Source organism: Equus quagga, chromosome 13, assembly GCF_021613505.1.
Source record: "Equus quagga isolate Etosha38 chromosome 13, UCLA_HA_Equagga_1.0, whole genome shotgun sequence".
Lineage (NCBI taxonomy): Eukaryota > Metazoa > Chordata > Mammalia > Perissodactyla > Equidae > Equus > Equus quagga.
Window position 1 is genome coordinate 43042101 of NC_060279.1, and position 13982 is coordinate 43056082.

General features: G+C 41.5%; 1 protein-coding gene across 1 annotated transcript; it reads right to left on the bottom strand.

Moving 5' to 3' along the window:
• Nucleotides 1-61: 61 nt before the first annotated feature.
• Nucleotides 62-8378, bottom strand: LOC124249678 (neuroblastoma breakpoint family member 6-like protein). Its single transcript, XM_046680888.1, has 5 exons — nucleotides 8201-8378; nucleotides 6233-6335; nucleotides 4356-4591; nucleotides 874-925; nucleotides 62-107 (listed from the first exon to the last, which is right to left on the bottom strand). The coding sequence occupies exons 1-5, from the start codon at nucleotides 8376-8378 to the stop codon at nucleotides 62-64; spliced, it is 615 nt and encodes a 204-aa protein (XP_046536844.1).
• Nucleotides 8379-13982: the final 5604 nt, after the last annotated feature.

Here is a 13982-nt window from a genome sequence, read left to right on the forward strand (position 1 = left end):
AAGGCCCCTGCTGAGCCTGGGGGCGGGGAGCAGGGAGATTTCAGGTAGGCAAAACAGGAGATTAAACTAAGGCAATCTGGAACCACAGCTTCACAGTTGGTCCTGATCTGAAGCTCATTGAAGAGGCTCCAGAAACCAAAGGGGCCATAATATCAGAGAGAAAATATGACAATCCACTTCTGACTGGGGTTATAGTGTGTCTAGAGTTGGGGTAGAAGAGAGAGCAGCAGCTGCTCAGTCTACTGACCTCATAACATGTGGATGAGGACGTAGACTGGATTACTCCTCTAAAATATGCCTATGACACTCAGGATACACAGGATATAATACTGGCTTAAAAATGCTGTGGACAAATTTTATTTAATATTATATGAAGTAGTCCATTGAATACTGGCTCCTGAAACAATGTAACCTCTTAGGGCTCTTGCAGCTTTTAGACCTCTCTCTCTAGATATTTGATATGGGTTGAATTTGTTTTTCAAGATAACTTTCTGGCTATGATACATCTGCCAACATACCTCAGGACAACTGTGCAGAAACCAGATAGGCATCTTGCTTTGGTTTTTAACTACACAGGTCTATAGACTATAGAAACTAGGGATCTCTGGCTAGTTTACCTTTAGGTCAGACTGACTGTATTTAACTGAACTTGAAGAATTACTAGGAAATGGTAACCAATACAAGAACAACAAAGAGAACAGACCACATTGTTTAAAAGGATGCATCATTGTATGATGAATGAATGAAATAGGTACAATCAGCAGTTTCTGTTTTTTCTTCAGTCTGGGAACTTTGGCCTCTTGATCTCTCCTTCTGGAATCCTCTCTAGGATTTCACCATTCCATTATCGGCCCTTTCATCATTCAGAGTTACCTGGGTGCCAGGGGTTCCTGTCCATCTTCATCCTTCTTATCATTACGATTTTCTGTGAACCAAAAATAGAAAGAGCTAGTCAGAAATTGAGCAGGTCTCATTTCACAAGTTACAAATATGACAGCCTGTATGATTGGAGACAATACTCTACATGTTTGCTCAGCGTGCTCTGGGAGAATTATTCCAGGAGGGCTCAGGTCATGTCTTTAGAGAAGTAGCCTGGCGGGCTTTTCTGAGTAATGCTGGACAGTATGTTCTTGGTATGGTGACTCATCACCATGATGTCTGCTACTGAGTAAAGGCAAAAAGTTTAAAATTTCTTTTGTTCCCCAGTCTGCAGGGTACTTGCCCAGCTGCCTTCCGGACCTCTCCAACTATCACCTTCACTTTTGCCTCAAGGCTGGTTACTAGATCATCGTTGTGTGTCCCATTACTGTTCTCACATAGAACTCACTGCAGTCTCTGAGGAGCAAAAACTTCAGGAGAAACCACCTCTTTATAACCAAATGACTGGACAAAGGGACCTCTGCATTCCAGAGAATGTGAAAAGAATCTTCCCTCCCTTTTCATTTCTTTTTGTTTCTTTTCTCTCCTGACTCCACCCAGAGACCAGCCCAGTTGCAGAAATGTAATGTCAAGAGGTGGCTGAGCAGAGACCAAAACCACGAAGGAAAATCTAGCTCTCTGGTCAAAGGAACCAGGAAAAAGGACTTCTTGTCTGAAAAATGTGAAGAGTGTCCCCCCTTTTTTTCTTTCTGAATTTTCTTGCCTCCTTGCTCTTAAAGGAGTTCTGGTCATGTGGAACTGCAACACAGTGTGAAAGGATAAATCTCTGAGAGAACTCAATCTTTCTGAATGGAGGAATTTGGATTAGGGATTCTTGGAAATTGGAAAGTATGGAAGAAATACCAGAGAGGGAGAGGGTGGAAAATTGTCTCTAAACTGACAGACGTCCCAGGGCTCATCCCCAAACTGAACAGGCGTGGAACAGATCCAAGGATTCATGGCAAAGGATTTGAGAACTGAATTACCATATAGACCCACGTAGCCCAGACTAAACCTGAGTGATATACTTGCTGGACTAACCCAAACAACACATCAAAGGCATTGAACACTGAACTCATGTTGAAACTGGTGCTCACAGAAGGTGAGAGGAGTTGCAGCTTGAACCTAATGGGATTGATTGCCTGCTAAAAACATAATTTCCAGAGGATTTTATAACCATCTCCATAGATAAAAAGCATTTGACAAAATTCAACATCTATTCAGAATAAAAGTCTCAGCAAATAAGATGTAAAAAGAAACTTCCTCAAGTTAAGTTGGAAACATTTCTTGGTCAGACCATGCCTACTTATGTTTGCATTAGGAGGCATAACTTCTTCTGTTGTCAGCAGTCACTATCATAAAACAAAAAACAGAAGGTTTGTCCATTCAATTATGAATAAATTTTAAAAAAGGAACTTTCTCAACCTGATGAAAGGCACTCTGATCATTAATTAGAAAGCTCAATATTATTAAGAATGCCAATTATCTTCAAACTTCTAACAGATTCAAAGCAATGCTACTCAACATCCCTGCAGTGGTTTTTTTTTTTTTTACAGATAATGACAAGCAGATTGTAAACTTTATATGGAAAGACAAAGGACCTTGTTTTAGGTCAAGAGTTCTTAGATATAACTACAAAAGTGTGACCCATGAGTTGGACTTCCTCAAATCTAAGAAATCGTGCTCTCTGAAAGAAACTGTTAAGAAAGTGAAAAGATAAGCCACCGAGTGAGAGAAAATATTTGCAAATCAAATATCTGATAAAGACTTGTATCCAGAAAATATAAAGAACTCTCAAGACTCAATAAACAAACAGCTCAACTTTAAAAAGGATAAAATGTTTGAACACTCACTTCGCCAAAGATATATGTAGTGTCAATAGGCCCATGGAAGTGTCCTCAAAATTATTACTCATTAGGGAAATTCAAATTAAACCACAGTGATATACTACCACACACCTATTAAAATTTCTAAAAAGACAAAATCAACAGAGCAACCACCTGAAAGTATAGAGAGCTGGCATTGGGGAGCAATTGGAACTCTCATCCATTGCAAGTGGGAATGTGAAATAGTATAGCCACATTGGAAAACAGTTTGGCAGTTTCTCATAAGTTAAACATACACTTACCATATAACCCAGCAATCCCACTCCTAGATACGTACCCAAGTGAAGTGAAAATGGATTTTCACACAAAAACCTGTATGTGATTCTTTATAGCTATTATTCATAATTGCCCCAAACTGGAAATGATCCAAATGTCCTTCAGTGGGTGAACGGATAACAAAATTGGTACATCCCTGTAATGGAATAGTACTCAGCAATAAAAAAGACAAACTACTGATATATTCTGGAGATGGAAACTCTATAGGGACAGAAAAAAGACCCAGTGGTGGCCAGGGACTGAGGTTGGGGAAAACAGTTGACTACAAAGAGGCACAAGGGAACTTTTAGGGGTGATGGAACTGTCTTATGTCTTGTTTGTGGTGGTACTTACATTACTGTATACATCAAAACTCAAAACTGACACCACAATGGGCCATTTTATTATACATCAATTATCCTTAAAAAACAAAAGTGATTCCAATGGCTGCTGCCTCCTGCTCCAAAAGTCTGTGATGAAGGAGGCAGTTGTAATAATGTTACCTCCAGCCCTGTGTATTTCTCCATGTACTCACCCCAGCCAGTCCTGACATTGTCATGGTCCCCAGAATGTGAGGTGAAAAGCAAGTGCAGAGAAGCACCTGATAGTTGGCTTTTTTTTAAATTGTAATCCAAGTGCCTGATATTAAACTTTTGATTGCTGAGGGATCCACTTCAGAGACGGCTATCTCAAATAAACACATTGCCAGCTACAAACTAGATAAAGAGGCAGGCTACCCTGCCCCTGAAGTTTCCTTTGTTCCACAGATAACTGGTGTTTGACCGCTTGATTTTCCTTCCTTCACTTTAACTCCCTCTCTTATATTTTAAATTTACCAATAAAAAGTGAACCCACAAAACCCTACGCACCTCACCCTTAACCCTAATAACAGCAGAACCCCAGGCCCATGCTTTCTCTCTACCTATGACCTTGCTGTGTGGCCCTGGGAGTGCCATGTACCCTCCAGGATTTGTGAATAATACATCTTGTCTTTTCCTAAGTTCCCCGAGGGTTGCTGCTGAAGTGCATCTTGCAATCATAAGAACCACAAGGGCCAGTCCAGCCACAACGTTAGCTCCAAAAGGGGAAATGTCTGTGGGGGCTTGCCTCAGGCCCAGGTGAGTGCCCCCAGGTATTTCTAGCTGATAGCATCTCTATTGGAAGGCAGAGACTGGCACAAAACAGCAAGACATCTGGCTAAAAGGTCACTGTGAGAATCGTGGAGGCATGGACTCTTAAGTGAAGATTGGATCTTGGGAGGAGCTAACGGTCTTCAGAGCCTGTAAGCCAACTTACCAGTGGTGAGTTTACTGGCAAGGTTCTCTGCCAGCTGGCTTCCTTGGGCCAGTTGCTCACAGAATCTCTGTCGCTGGGAGGAGGCAATGCCAGTGCTTCTGAGGAGGCCCTCAAAAGTCTTGACTGTGTTCTTTGCGTGCTGGGTGAAAAGATAACAGATACCTTTTCCTTCCTGTATCTTCTGTCGTAAGTGGGTCAGTTCTTGAGCCTGAGCCTGAATTAGGGGATCATATTTCCTAAGGTGGGAAAGAAAAGTAAAATGTAAACATGAGAGTAGTGAATGATGGGTTATGGGAGTATCAGCAGAGACACCTCTTAGAATGCCCCTAAGGAATTCCCCATGTTGAATCCTTGCATAAGTTGTGTGACTTGCCTGTGGCAGAGGGAATGAGGAAACAGCATTGGATTTGTTTGTTTCTTATTAATTTTGCTTTAAAAAGATGCCCCTTCATTTCCTCACTTCAGCCCACATCCCATTTCCATGTAGTATACATCATCAAGCATTATGCAGAAAGTTGCAAAAGAAAAAAAGATACAGAAGTGTTGGATAGGTACATCTGGTGTTAAATGAAAGGATGAAAAGAAAAATCAATGAAAGAGTCAAGAAGGATAACATTCTTTTAAATGACATGAAGATAAGCCATAATCAGTATAGAGGCACTTAAGAATAAATAAAGTTCTGAGTAACAACTCCATCACTCTATGCAGAATTTCAGTTTTCTAATTATTGTACAAATATTTCTCATGCTTCCAATCTGGAATGTGAGCTCTGTAAGGCTAGAGATAATGCCACATACCATCCCACTTACAGTACCCGATAGAGTGTACACATACAAGTAGGCATTCAGTTAATACTTACAACCACATAATCCTAAAGCTGGACTAGATATTTACAGTCATCTACCCCATCTGATACCTTAATTTCTTCCCTATTGTCCTACTAAGCTATATTCTATAGAGTGCCTTTCAAATTCTTTTCCACAGAGTTCCTATAAAGTGTCAGAAGAAGTCAAGGCATATACTAGGGAGAAACAGGGGCTCCAGACCCATGCCTCCTTCCATCAAGTATCTCTTCTTTAGTGGATTTTATACTTTTGAGCTTCTTAGATTTCATTTCAACAAAAGGTTAAAAGACATCTTGAATGCTACAATCTACCCTATATTTGAAACCCTCTAAGAATGGATAGTACTGGTCCTCAGCAAATTAATAATTCATTTTTTAGACAGCAGCTGCTCAATTATCTATCTACCCGATGGCCCTACCAGTTAATACGCCACATAGTATGATATTTAGAAAAAAAATCAAAGTTGGGGAGGAGAACAATTTTTATCACGAAAGGGCACTTTGGAAAGCTTGGAAAATATCTGTTGCAGTAGAAGATGTTGGGTCCATTAATAACAACCACCACACCTATAAAAAATAAGAGCAAGTATAATAATTACAGCAAATATTTGTGGAGAGCTGCCTATGTGTCAGAGATGGTTCTAACCACTTGTAATCATGCATTTAATCTTCATAACCCTCTGAGGTAGATACTGTTGGTATTTTCATTTTACAGATGAGGTAGCAATGTAACTGAGATGCAGAAAAGTTAAGTAAATTTGCCCAAGGTCACACAGCTAGAAGCCACATGGCTCGTATTCCAATCCAGGTATCTGTCTCCATTTTATTGATATATTATTTAAGGGAGAAGCCCAGAGACCCATCTAGTCCATCATCCAGTTCCCTCAGCCCACCAGTTGTCTCTGCTTAGTTCTGTGCCTGCCATGTACATTTCTGCCCTTCTCTTTGCAAAAATTTGCTCTTTATTCTACCAGCCTGGGCTGTCCCAATTCAAACAGTAATTCACCCACTTTCCCACATGGGTACTCCTTACCCAAACCTTGCAGTTGGTCTCATATTCTCTGTCAGCTCCCCCTCCTCAAACTGCACTTCCTCCTCCAACACGGACTCAACGATGTCTTTGTACTCTTCACACTCTGAGAAAGCAGAGATGCCTGGATCAGTGCTACTGGACATGCTGCTATGATCACTGCCTGCAAGGGACGAAGCAGGGCCCATCCCAAGGACAAATGTAACCCCATTACCAGGCTCTAACACTGGGATTTCCACATTCTATTTCTCATTCTGCCAACTACATGGCATTTGATTACTCCTCGTTTTAGAGATGAGAAAAGACAAGCTCATATGCAGATAAAAATAACTTGCTAAAGATGATTCAACTGGAAAGAGGCAAAGTCAGAATTCCCATCGCTTAATGTGTGTCTCCAAATCTTGGGCCACTTTCACCAAGCCTTGCAGCATCTTAAGTGAAACACATAATGTGTAAAAATGTATATGAAGGGAAAAAAGTCTGAAAGACATACTAAGAGGTGCTGTGTTAGGTCAGAGGGAGAACTAATACACAGTGTTTGCCATGGCACTGTTCTAGTAGATTTTCAAGAATTAGCATCATGTAATCATCATCACTACCTGAAGAGGTAGACACTATTCTTATTACCATTACAGATGAGGAAACTGAGGCACAGAGAAGATAAAGAACTCAGATTTGAAGTCAGGAATTCTGGCCCCAGGGTACCTGCTCTTAATCACTACACTGTATTATCTCTACACTAAGATCTTGGGTGATATCCTTCTTCTCTAGCCTCAAAAAATTTGTTCTACAATTGTATTATGATTATAATTAATGATATAAAAAAACCCTTATATTCCCACACCCCAAGGTTATGTTTTCACTTTTTAATATGTAGGCTTTAATTTTTACTTTTTGTCAATGTCAGTAAGTTGTATAGCAAATTGCATCCCCCCTTTGATTTACTGGAAAACAACTGTAGACATTTGAAAGCAAACTCAACTTCACTGTCAGCCAGAATTCTCCTCTAATGGGGCTGGCCCCGCAGCGTAGTGGTTAAGTTCACGCGCTCTGCTTTGGCGACCCAGGGTTTCGCCAGTTCAAATCCTGGGGAGGGACATGGCACTACTCATCAGGCCATGCTGAGGTGGCATTCAGTCACTACAGCTCCACCCCTCCCCTTGATTATGAACAGGTTTGAGATTGTCCAGTTGACTTCCAAATGTGAAAGCTGACCATGTAGAGGGATGGGCCAGCCCCTACACTGACCTGGCCTGCTACTGGCCAGGTCATTCTCATTTCGGCTATGTCTCAAAGCCTAGATCCTGGACCTTTACTTGCTGTCTGCGAAGTTCATATTCAAGGAGAGAGAGAAAAGGTGTTATAGAGTCTCCGATTTTCCTGGAAAAACCCTCAATCTCACCAGAGTGTGAGGAGTGGCTTCTTTAAACTTACGTGGAAAAAAAATCTTGCTCCAGGCATCAGGACTTTCTTCTGTGTCTGCTATTGATGTTCTCATCTGCAGATATCTGTGGTTCGATTGGGAACAGACAGTTCTGAGCTCCTTTAAGGCAGATAGGGTGTACTATTACTCTTTTCACCCCTAGTGCAGCTAGCGCTGTGCTTTGTAAATGGGTTCTCAGTAAATTTTCAACTGAATCCTGAGATACTTAAGCCAACAATGATATTATATGTTTGTAGAATCTGACACATGTTCCTGAGAGAGAAAAGACAGTTAATGCCTGAAACAACATTTTAGCCTCTAGTCTTCCCTATACTCTCACTGCAAACTTCACTTCTTTGTGCCTCAGTGTTTCCACCCTCTGCAAATTGAGGGTAAAATACCCAATTCCACCTTTCTAGGAGTATAGTCAGAATGAGATTTATTTTGATGAAGGAGAGAGAAGAATAAAGTCTGGAGAGTGTTTAGTTTTTCAGAAGGAAGATGGACAATTATCTATCACTTTGGTGACTGTACTGCATAGGGCTTACTGTATTTCTGCAGCCGGTTGGCCAGGGAGTAAGCAGTAGCTTTGGATGTAAGGAATTTCTCTGTGAGATCTCGGAAGTTCTGTTTGCTTTCTTCCAGCTGGGAGCGCAAGTACTGATTGGTTTCTAGGATGCTCATTTCTGTTCTTGGACTAGAGGAAGTGGTGAGAGATACTGCCATGCTGAGGCTTGTGGTGGAAGAAGTAAAACCAGAACCTGAGGAGGAGAAACCCAAATAAATAAAAAATTAAAAACAAGTGAATGGATTGTGGTAATAGTTGCACTGCCTGGTAAATTACTAAAGGGAAATCATTGAACTATACAATTATAATGGGTGAGTTTTATAGTACATAAATTATACCTCAATAAAGTTTCTTTAAGTGAAAAAAAATGGATTCAAACAGGTCTAAAGAATGCAGATGTAGTTCATAACTTACTTTTGGGCTAAGTTTTATCAGCATTCCACAATTCCAAGAATCCTTAACCACAAAAATAAGGCCCAAGATGCCAAAGCTCAGATCTGAAGGCACTTCCTGTAGCTCAGGCTCTGAGAAGAGTGCCAGAGGGAGGATCCAGTGTGCCAGGTAACTGTCTAGAGTCACAATAACAGAATTGGAAGTAGGGGGTGTCATGGAATCTTAGGAGCCTCACTTTCCAGTTGTCTAGGCCATGCTGATGCACCAGGCCACCTAGTCTCTTCTGAAGGTCACCACTGATGGAGACCACCCCGCAGCTGCCACTCTTAATATTTGTGTATCCTTGTGTTGACACCACAGACCTATCTCTTTCTAAAATTTAAGCATATTTTTCATTGTTTATTCCTGTAAATCCATAGAAAACATCATGGAATCAATATCTTCCCAAATTCTTTCATTGTCTTAAGGACTATCATGAAGTCACTTTTTCTTCATGAAAAATTTAAAACTTTCAGATGGTCTTGGTATTCTTCTTTTGTTCTCTGTTTTTTCCACAACTTTTTAATATTATAAGAAAAAAAATCCTGAGTATAATACTCTACTCAGTGTGAATAATTACTTTATAAGAAGGATTTCTATCTTGACTGTGTCAATTTTCTTCTTGCTGCAACCCAATGTTATGTGGGCTTCTTTTCCCTCACGGGGAAGCATGTCGGCTTTTCATTAAGACTGAAGTCAAGTTTGACATTCCCACTTCCTAGCCCCACTGTCTTTCTCTACAAGCTGGTTGCTCTGTGTTTTAATCTCTACATACATTATTTTGTGCTTGTCACTTTGTAACCAAGAATGAATGAGTTAAAACTTTCCCTGGATTAGAGTGAAACTGTGCCTGGTACCCACAAGGTTAACATGGGAAACAAAGTAACCAAGTTTCTGAGCTCTTTGCAGAACAACAGGAAAACCACTGATAAAAGAGCAGCTTGCTGACAGCCCCCACCCCTGCCTGAGTAACTATCACACAGCTACACTGAGAAGCTGAAATGACAGATTGTAAACTTTAGACTTCACAGACTAAAAATCCACTGCATGCAACACGTAGAACTCCTCCAAATTTGCACATGTGACCCATGAAGAATTATGAAAGACAGTTGCCCCTATGCAGAGGACCCTTAAAAAACTTCAGTCCCCAACACCTTCCTACTCCCTCTTCTTCCCCAAACCCTAGATAAAAAGCTCTATCTTTTTCCCTTTGAGGATGTGGATTTGAGTTTTAGCTCCCATCTCCTCATCTGGCTGCCATTCAATAATAAACCTCTTTCCTTGCTACAAGCCTGATGTTTTGGTAATTGGCTTTGGTGCCTATCAGGTAAATGAACCTGTGTTTGTGTTTGATTTCAACTTATGAATTTCATTCTAGCTCCACAAGATCTCCTTCCAATTTGTCAAAGTCATTGAAATAGTTTTTGTACATTTCTTCGAGTACACGCAGTGGCTGCTGAATTTCGAATGACTTATAAACTAATGCTGTTCCTTATTTTCAGAGCAGTTTTTATAGAACATTGATTGATAGTTTGTGTTGACCCAAAACCATTGATCTGTGGTTGTATTCCCAGACAGAGCATGGTAAAAATCAAGGTTTATGATGGTTAGTGGTGATCCACAGCATTCCTGTGGGATGGGATTTAGTGACGTAGAATCTGGGATTTTAAAGAGGCACAGACTGGCAAGAGAGAAAGTGTTCCGCTGACATCTCCTTACTTCCTATGTATCAATTCCTCCCTGGTTTTGTGAACCTGAAACAAAGAAAACTTCCTTGGAATATCTATCTCTTCCCTTCAGCTGCCTACTTTTCTGGGCTAGTGTCCTACATACATATGTGACCATGGCCACTTCCATATGTGCTACTGAACATTTATGACAAAGTGAAGGAAGGAACACCAAACTACCCACCCCACTTGCCGACCTGAAACTGTACTGTGTGATAGTATTGGTTTGTGAGATGTCTCAAAATTTTATATGATTTCAGTCTTTTTAAGTGTATTGATGCTTATTTTATGGCTTAGTGTATGGTCTATCCTAGACAATGTTCTTTTTTTTTCCCCCCCCTGAGGAAGATTTACCCTGAGCAGACATCTGTTGCCAATATTCCTCTTTTTTTTTTTTTCATGTGAGCTGCTGCCACATCATGGCCACTAACAGATGAGTGATGTCACTTCTCACCTGGGAACCGAACCTGGGCTGCCAAAGCAGAGCATGTTGAACTTTAACCACTAGGCCACTGGGGCTGGCCCTTTGAGAATGTTCTAAGTGCACTTAAGAGAAACTGTATTCTGCTCTCATTGGGTGGAGTGTTCTATAGATGTCCGTTAGGTCACGCTGTTCTTCTATTTCCTTGTTGATTTTCTGCCTGGCTGGTCTATCCATTATTGAAAGTGTGGCAGCAAAGTCTCCAACTCTTATTGTTGAATTGTCTACTTCTCCTTTCAATTCTATCAGTTTTTGCTTCCTGCATTTTGGGACGCCGTTGGATATAAATGTGCTTATGTCTTCCTGATGGATTAACCCTTTTATCATTATAAAATATCCATCTTTATCTCTGGTAACATTTTTAGTTTTAAAGTCTCCTGTCTATTTTGTCTTGGATTAGTATAGTCATGCCAACTTTCTTTGTGGTTACTATTTGTATAATTATCTTACATTATATGGCAAAAGTGATTTTGCAGATGTAATCAAGTTGACCTTAAAATGGGGAGATTAGGGCTGGCCTGGTGGTGTAGTGGTTAAGTGCGCATGTTCCACTTTGGCAGCCCGGGGTTCGCCAGTTCAGATCCCGGGTGTGGACACAGCACCACTTGGCATGCCATGCTGTGGCAGGCATCCCACATATAAAGCAGAGGAAGACGGGCATGGATGTTAGCTCAGAGCCAGTCTCCCTCAGCAAAAAGAGGAGGATTGGCGGCAGTTAGCTCAGGGTTAATCTTCCTCAAAAAAAAAAAAAAATGGGGAGATTATCCAGGTAGACTGACCTAATCACCTGAACCCTTTAAAGCTGGGTGTAGAGATCAGAGAACTAGAAAGTCAGAGAGAGTCAAGCTTGTCAGAGATTCAATGAGGGAGAAACTCTTCATTGCTGGCACTGAAGATGAAGGGAGTCATGGGCAAAGTCCTCAGTCCTACAGCTTCATCATTAGTGCTACCTACAAACATAAGCTGATAATTTTTAAAAATGTATTTATGATATGTGCTGCACAGATTCAGACACTCTCACTGCCCCCGGCCTCCTTCTCTTCTGCTCTGTCCTTGCACATTGCTATGTCTGTCTAGACTGGGGGTCACAACTGCCAGTGCTTCGTTCAGCCTTTTCTCCTCTCTCACATGTGCAATGGCTCTCTGGAGCCAGATGACACTGCTGAGGGGGGCTGAGCACTGGCAGGTAGTGTTATTGGAAGGCACAGGCTCTTGATTCATCTAGACTTTGACCTTCACCCACCTGGAACGCCCAAGTGCCCTTCTCACAGCTTTCTATCAGCAATATATGGATTATTATGTACAAGCCTTGCCTTTCCCTGGACCTCTAAGGTCATGACTTCTAACATCTTTCTCACTTTTGGGGTATCTAGCCCTCTCCTTCCTGGAGGCTCAGTTACCTCATCCCTACCGCATAGTGAGAAGCTACCAGGTAACCAGCCCAAGGCCCAGCATGCATATCGGTGTTAAACAGTGACCTGATGATATGCTGTCTAAAGCAACCAGAGGTGTAGGCAAATGTGCCAAGGATATTACTTCTAATGTTCTACACTAGAGAAACACACCAGAACTTACTTCCCACCTTGGAAGATACAACTTGGAGGAATGGTTGTTACACCTCAGGCCAACCACTAATCCATCCAGGATCACAACCTGGCCCCCAAGGCTGCCAAGCTGCTGTTTAGACAAACTCTTGAATATCTTTTATTTCAAAATCACTGCTGGATTCCCCACAATTACTCCGGTTGACAGCAGCATTGCTCCTGGCTGGCAGATCTCTGCATAGACCAGACTTACGTGTGAAATACATATTCCAGTAGAGGTAGTAAAAAGGATTACTGTTCTAATCTTGCATGCACAATAAAGATCCCCACAGATGCTCTGCAGAGGCAGTGAATGAACTGTGGTAGAGTGAATGGCAAACATGTACATTGGCCAGGAATCAAAACTGGGCACTCCACATGAAACCACAGGTCCTGCCATTGAACCGCCAATATTCAGAATTCAAGGTTGCTTACGTAGCTCATAACACTCTCAATGGTTCAGGTTCAGCAACCACTATACTTAGACTCAGTGACACCACAGGTCCCAACTACACTGAGAGCCCTTCTGTTTTGGAATCTTGGTCTGGAAAGAACCAACTGAAAGAGAACTGCAACTGGGATCAAACTCCTCTTCAAGTTTACAAATAGCCAGCTGAGGTCTGGAGTTCCAAAATGCCCCTGTTCAAAAGTCTCTGTGGTCCAATGGCAACTTTGAGACCTGACTACTAAGAATTCCCCTAAGGCAAGTTCCATAACATTTCTTCCAGGGAGCTTCCTTAGAGGGATCTTTCGTGGCCTTCATCCTAGCTGCTGCCTTGAATGGATTCAGAAGCCAGAAGGTCAGGCACACCAGAGTTGTTACTTGATTTGGTCCCTGCTTCCTAATTTCTGAGCACTGGCAGAGGCTCTTGGTTCTTCCGATATGAATCTGTGTTTCAAAGCTAACAAAAGTACAGTTGCCACTACCTCAGCTGAACTCTGTTCCAGGAGGCTGGGCCCTGCAAATGTTCTCCCATCACCTCTCAGGATCAGCACAGCCCTAAAGGCCAAGGGAGAGAAGATCGCTGTTGATCGGTTACTCCTCTGATTAGTGTGGTCCAGATGCCTTCAGGACCTTGATAATTAGGAACCAACACATCAGGGTGGTGCAAATCTTTAGAATTTTGTGTTCAAGGAGTAACACCCAGGGAAAGCACAAACTCAGTCTCAAACCACTATAAATTTTGCTGTATATCTTTCCACACTTGGGAAATAAACCAGTATCATTTGGAAGAGCCAACTGAGAACTCCCTGACAGCATTTAGTGAAATTAAGCGTGTACATATCCTGTTCTCCAGCCATCCTATCCTTGTGTGTATACCACAAAGAAAGAGTTGTGTGATTCCATGATGAGATGTGGATGGGAATGATCTTTTTACCTTTACTTGTAGTGTCCTGGAAGTGGGAACAAACTATTATCTATTTTATTATCTATGTGGGAATAGATAATAAAATGTGGTAAAAACATGCCATAGTATTCTGTGTAGCACATGGATATAATGGGTAAGATCCTGAAAAGAGTGCTAGTAGAAAAAATCA

Bases quoted from the DNA above. Each gene is read 5' to 3' on its own strand.
- LOC124249678 (XM_046680888.1), bottom strand. From the start codon at position 8,378: ATGGCAGTATCTCTCACCACTTCCTCTAGTCCAAGAACAGAAATGAGC. The intron at 4,592-6,232 runs GTAAGGAGTACC...TTCCCACCTTAG, and splicing joins AGACCAACTGCAAGGTTTGG to GAAATATGATCCCCTAATTC. The intron at 108-873 runs GTAACTCTGAAT...AATGAGCTTCAG, and splicing joins CAGGAACCCCTGGCACCCAG to ATCAGGACCAACTGTGAAGC.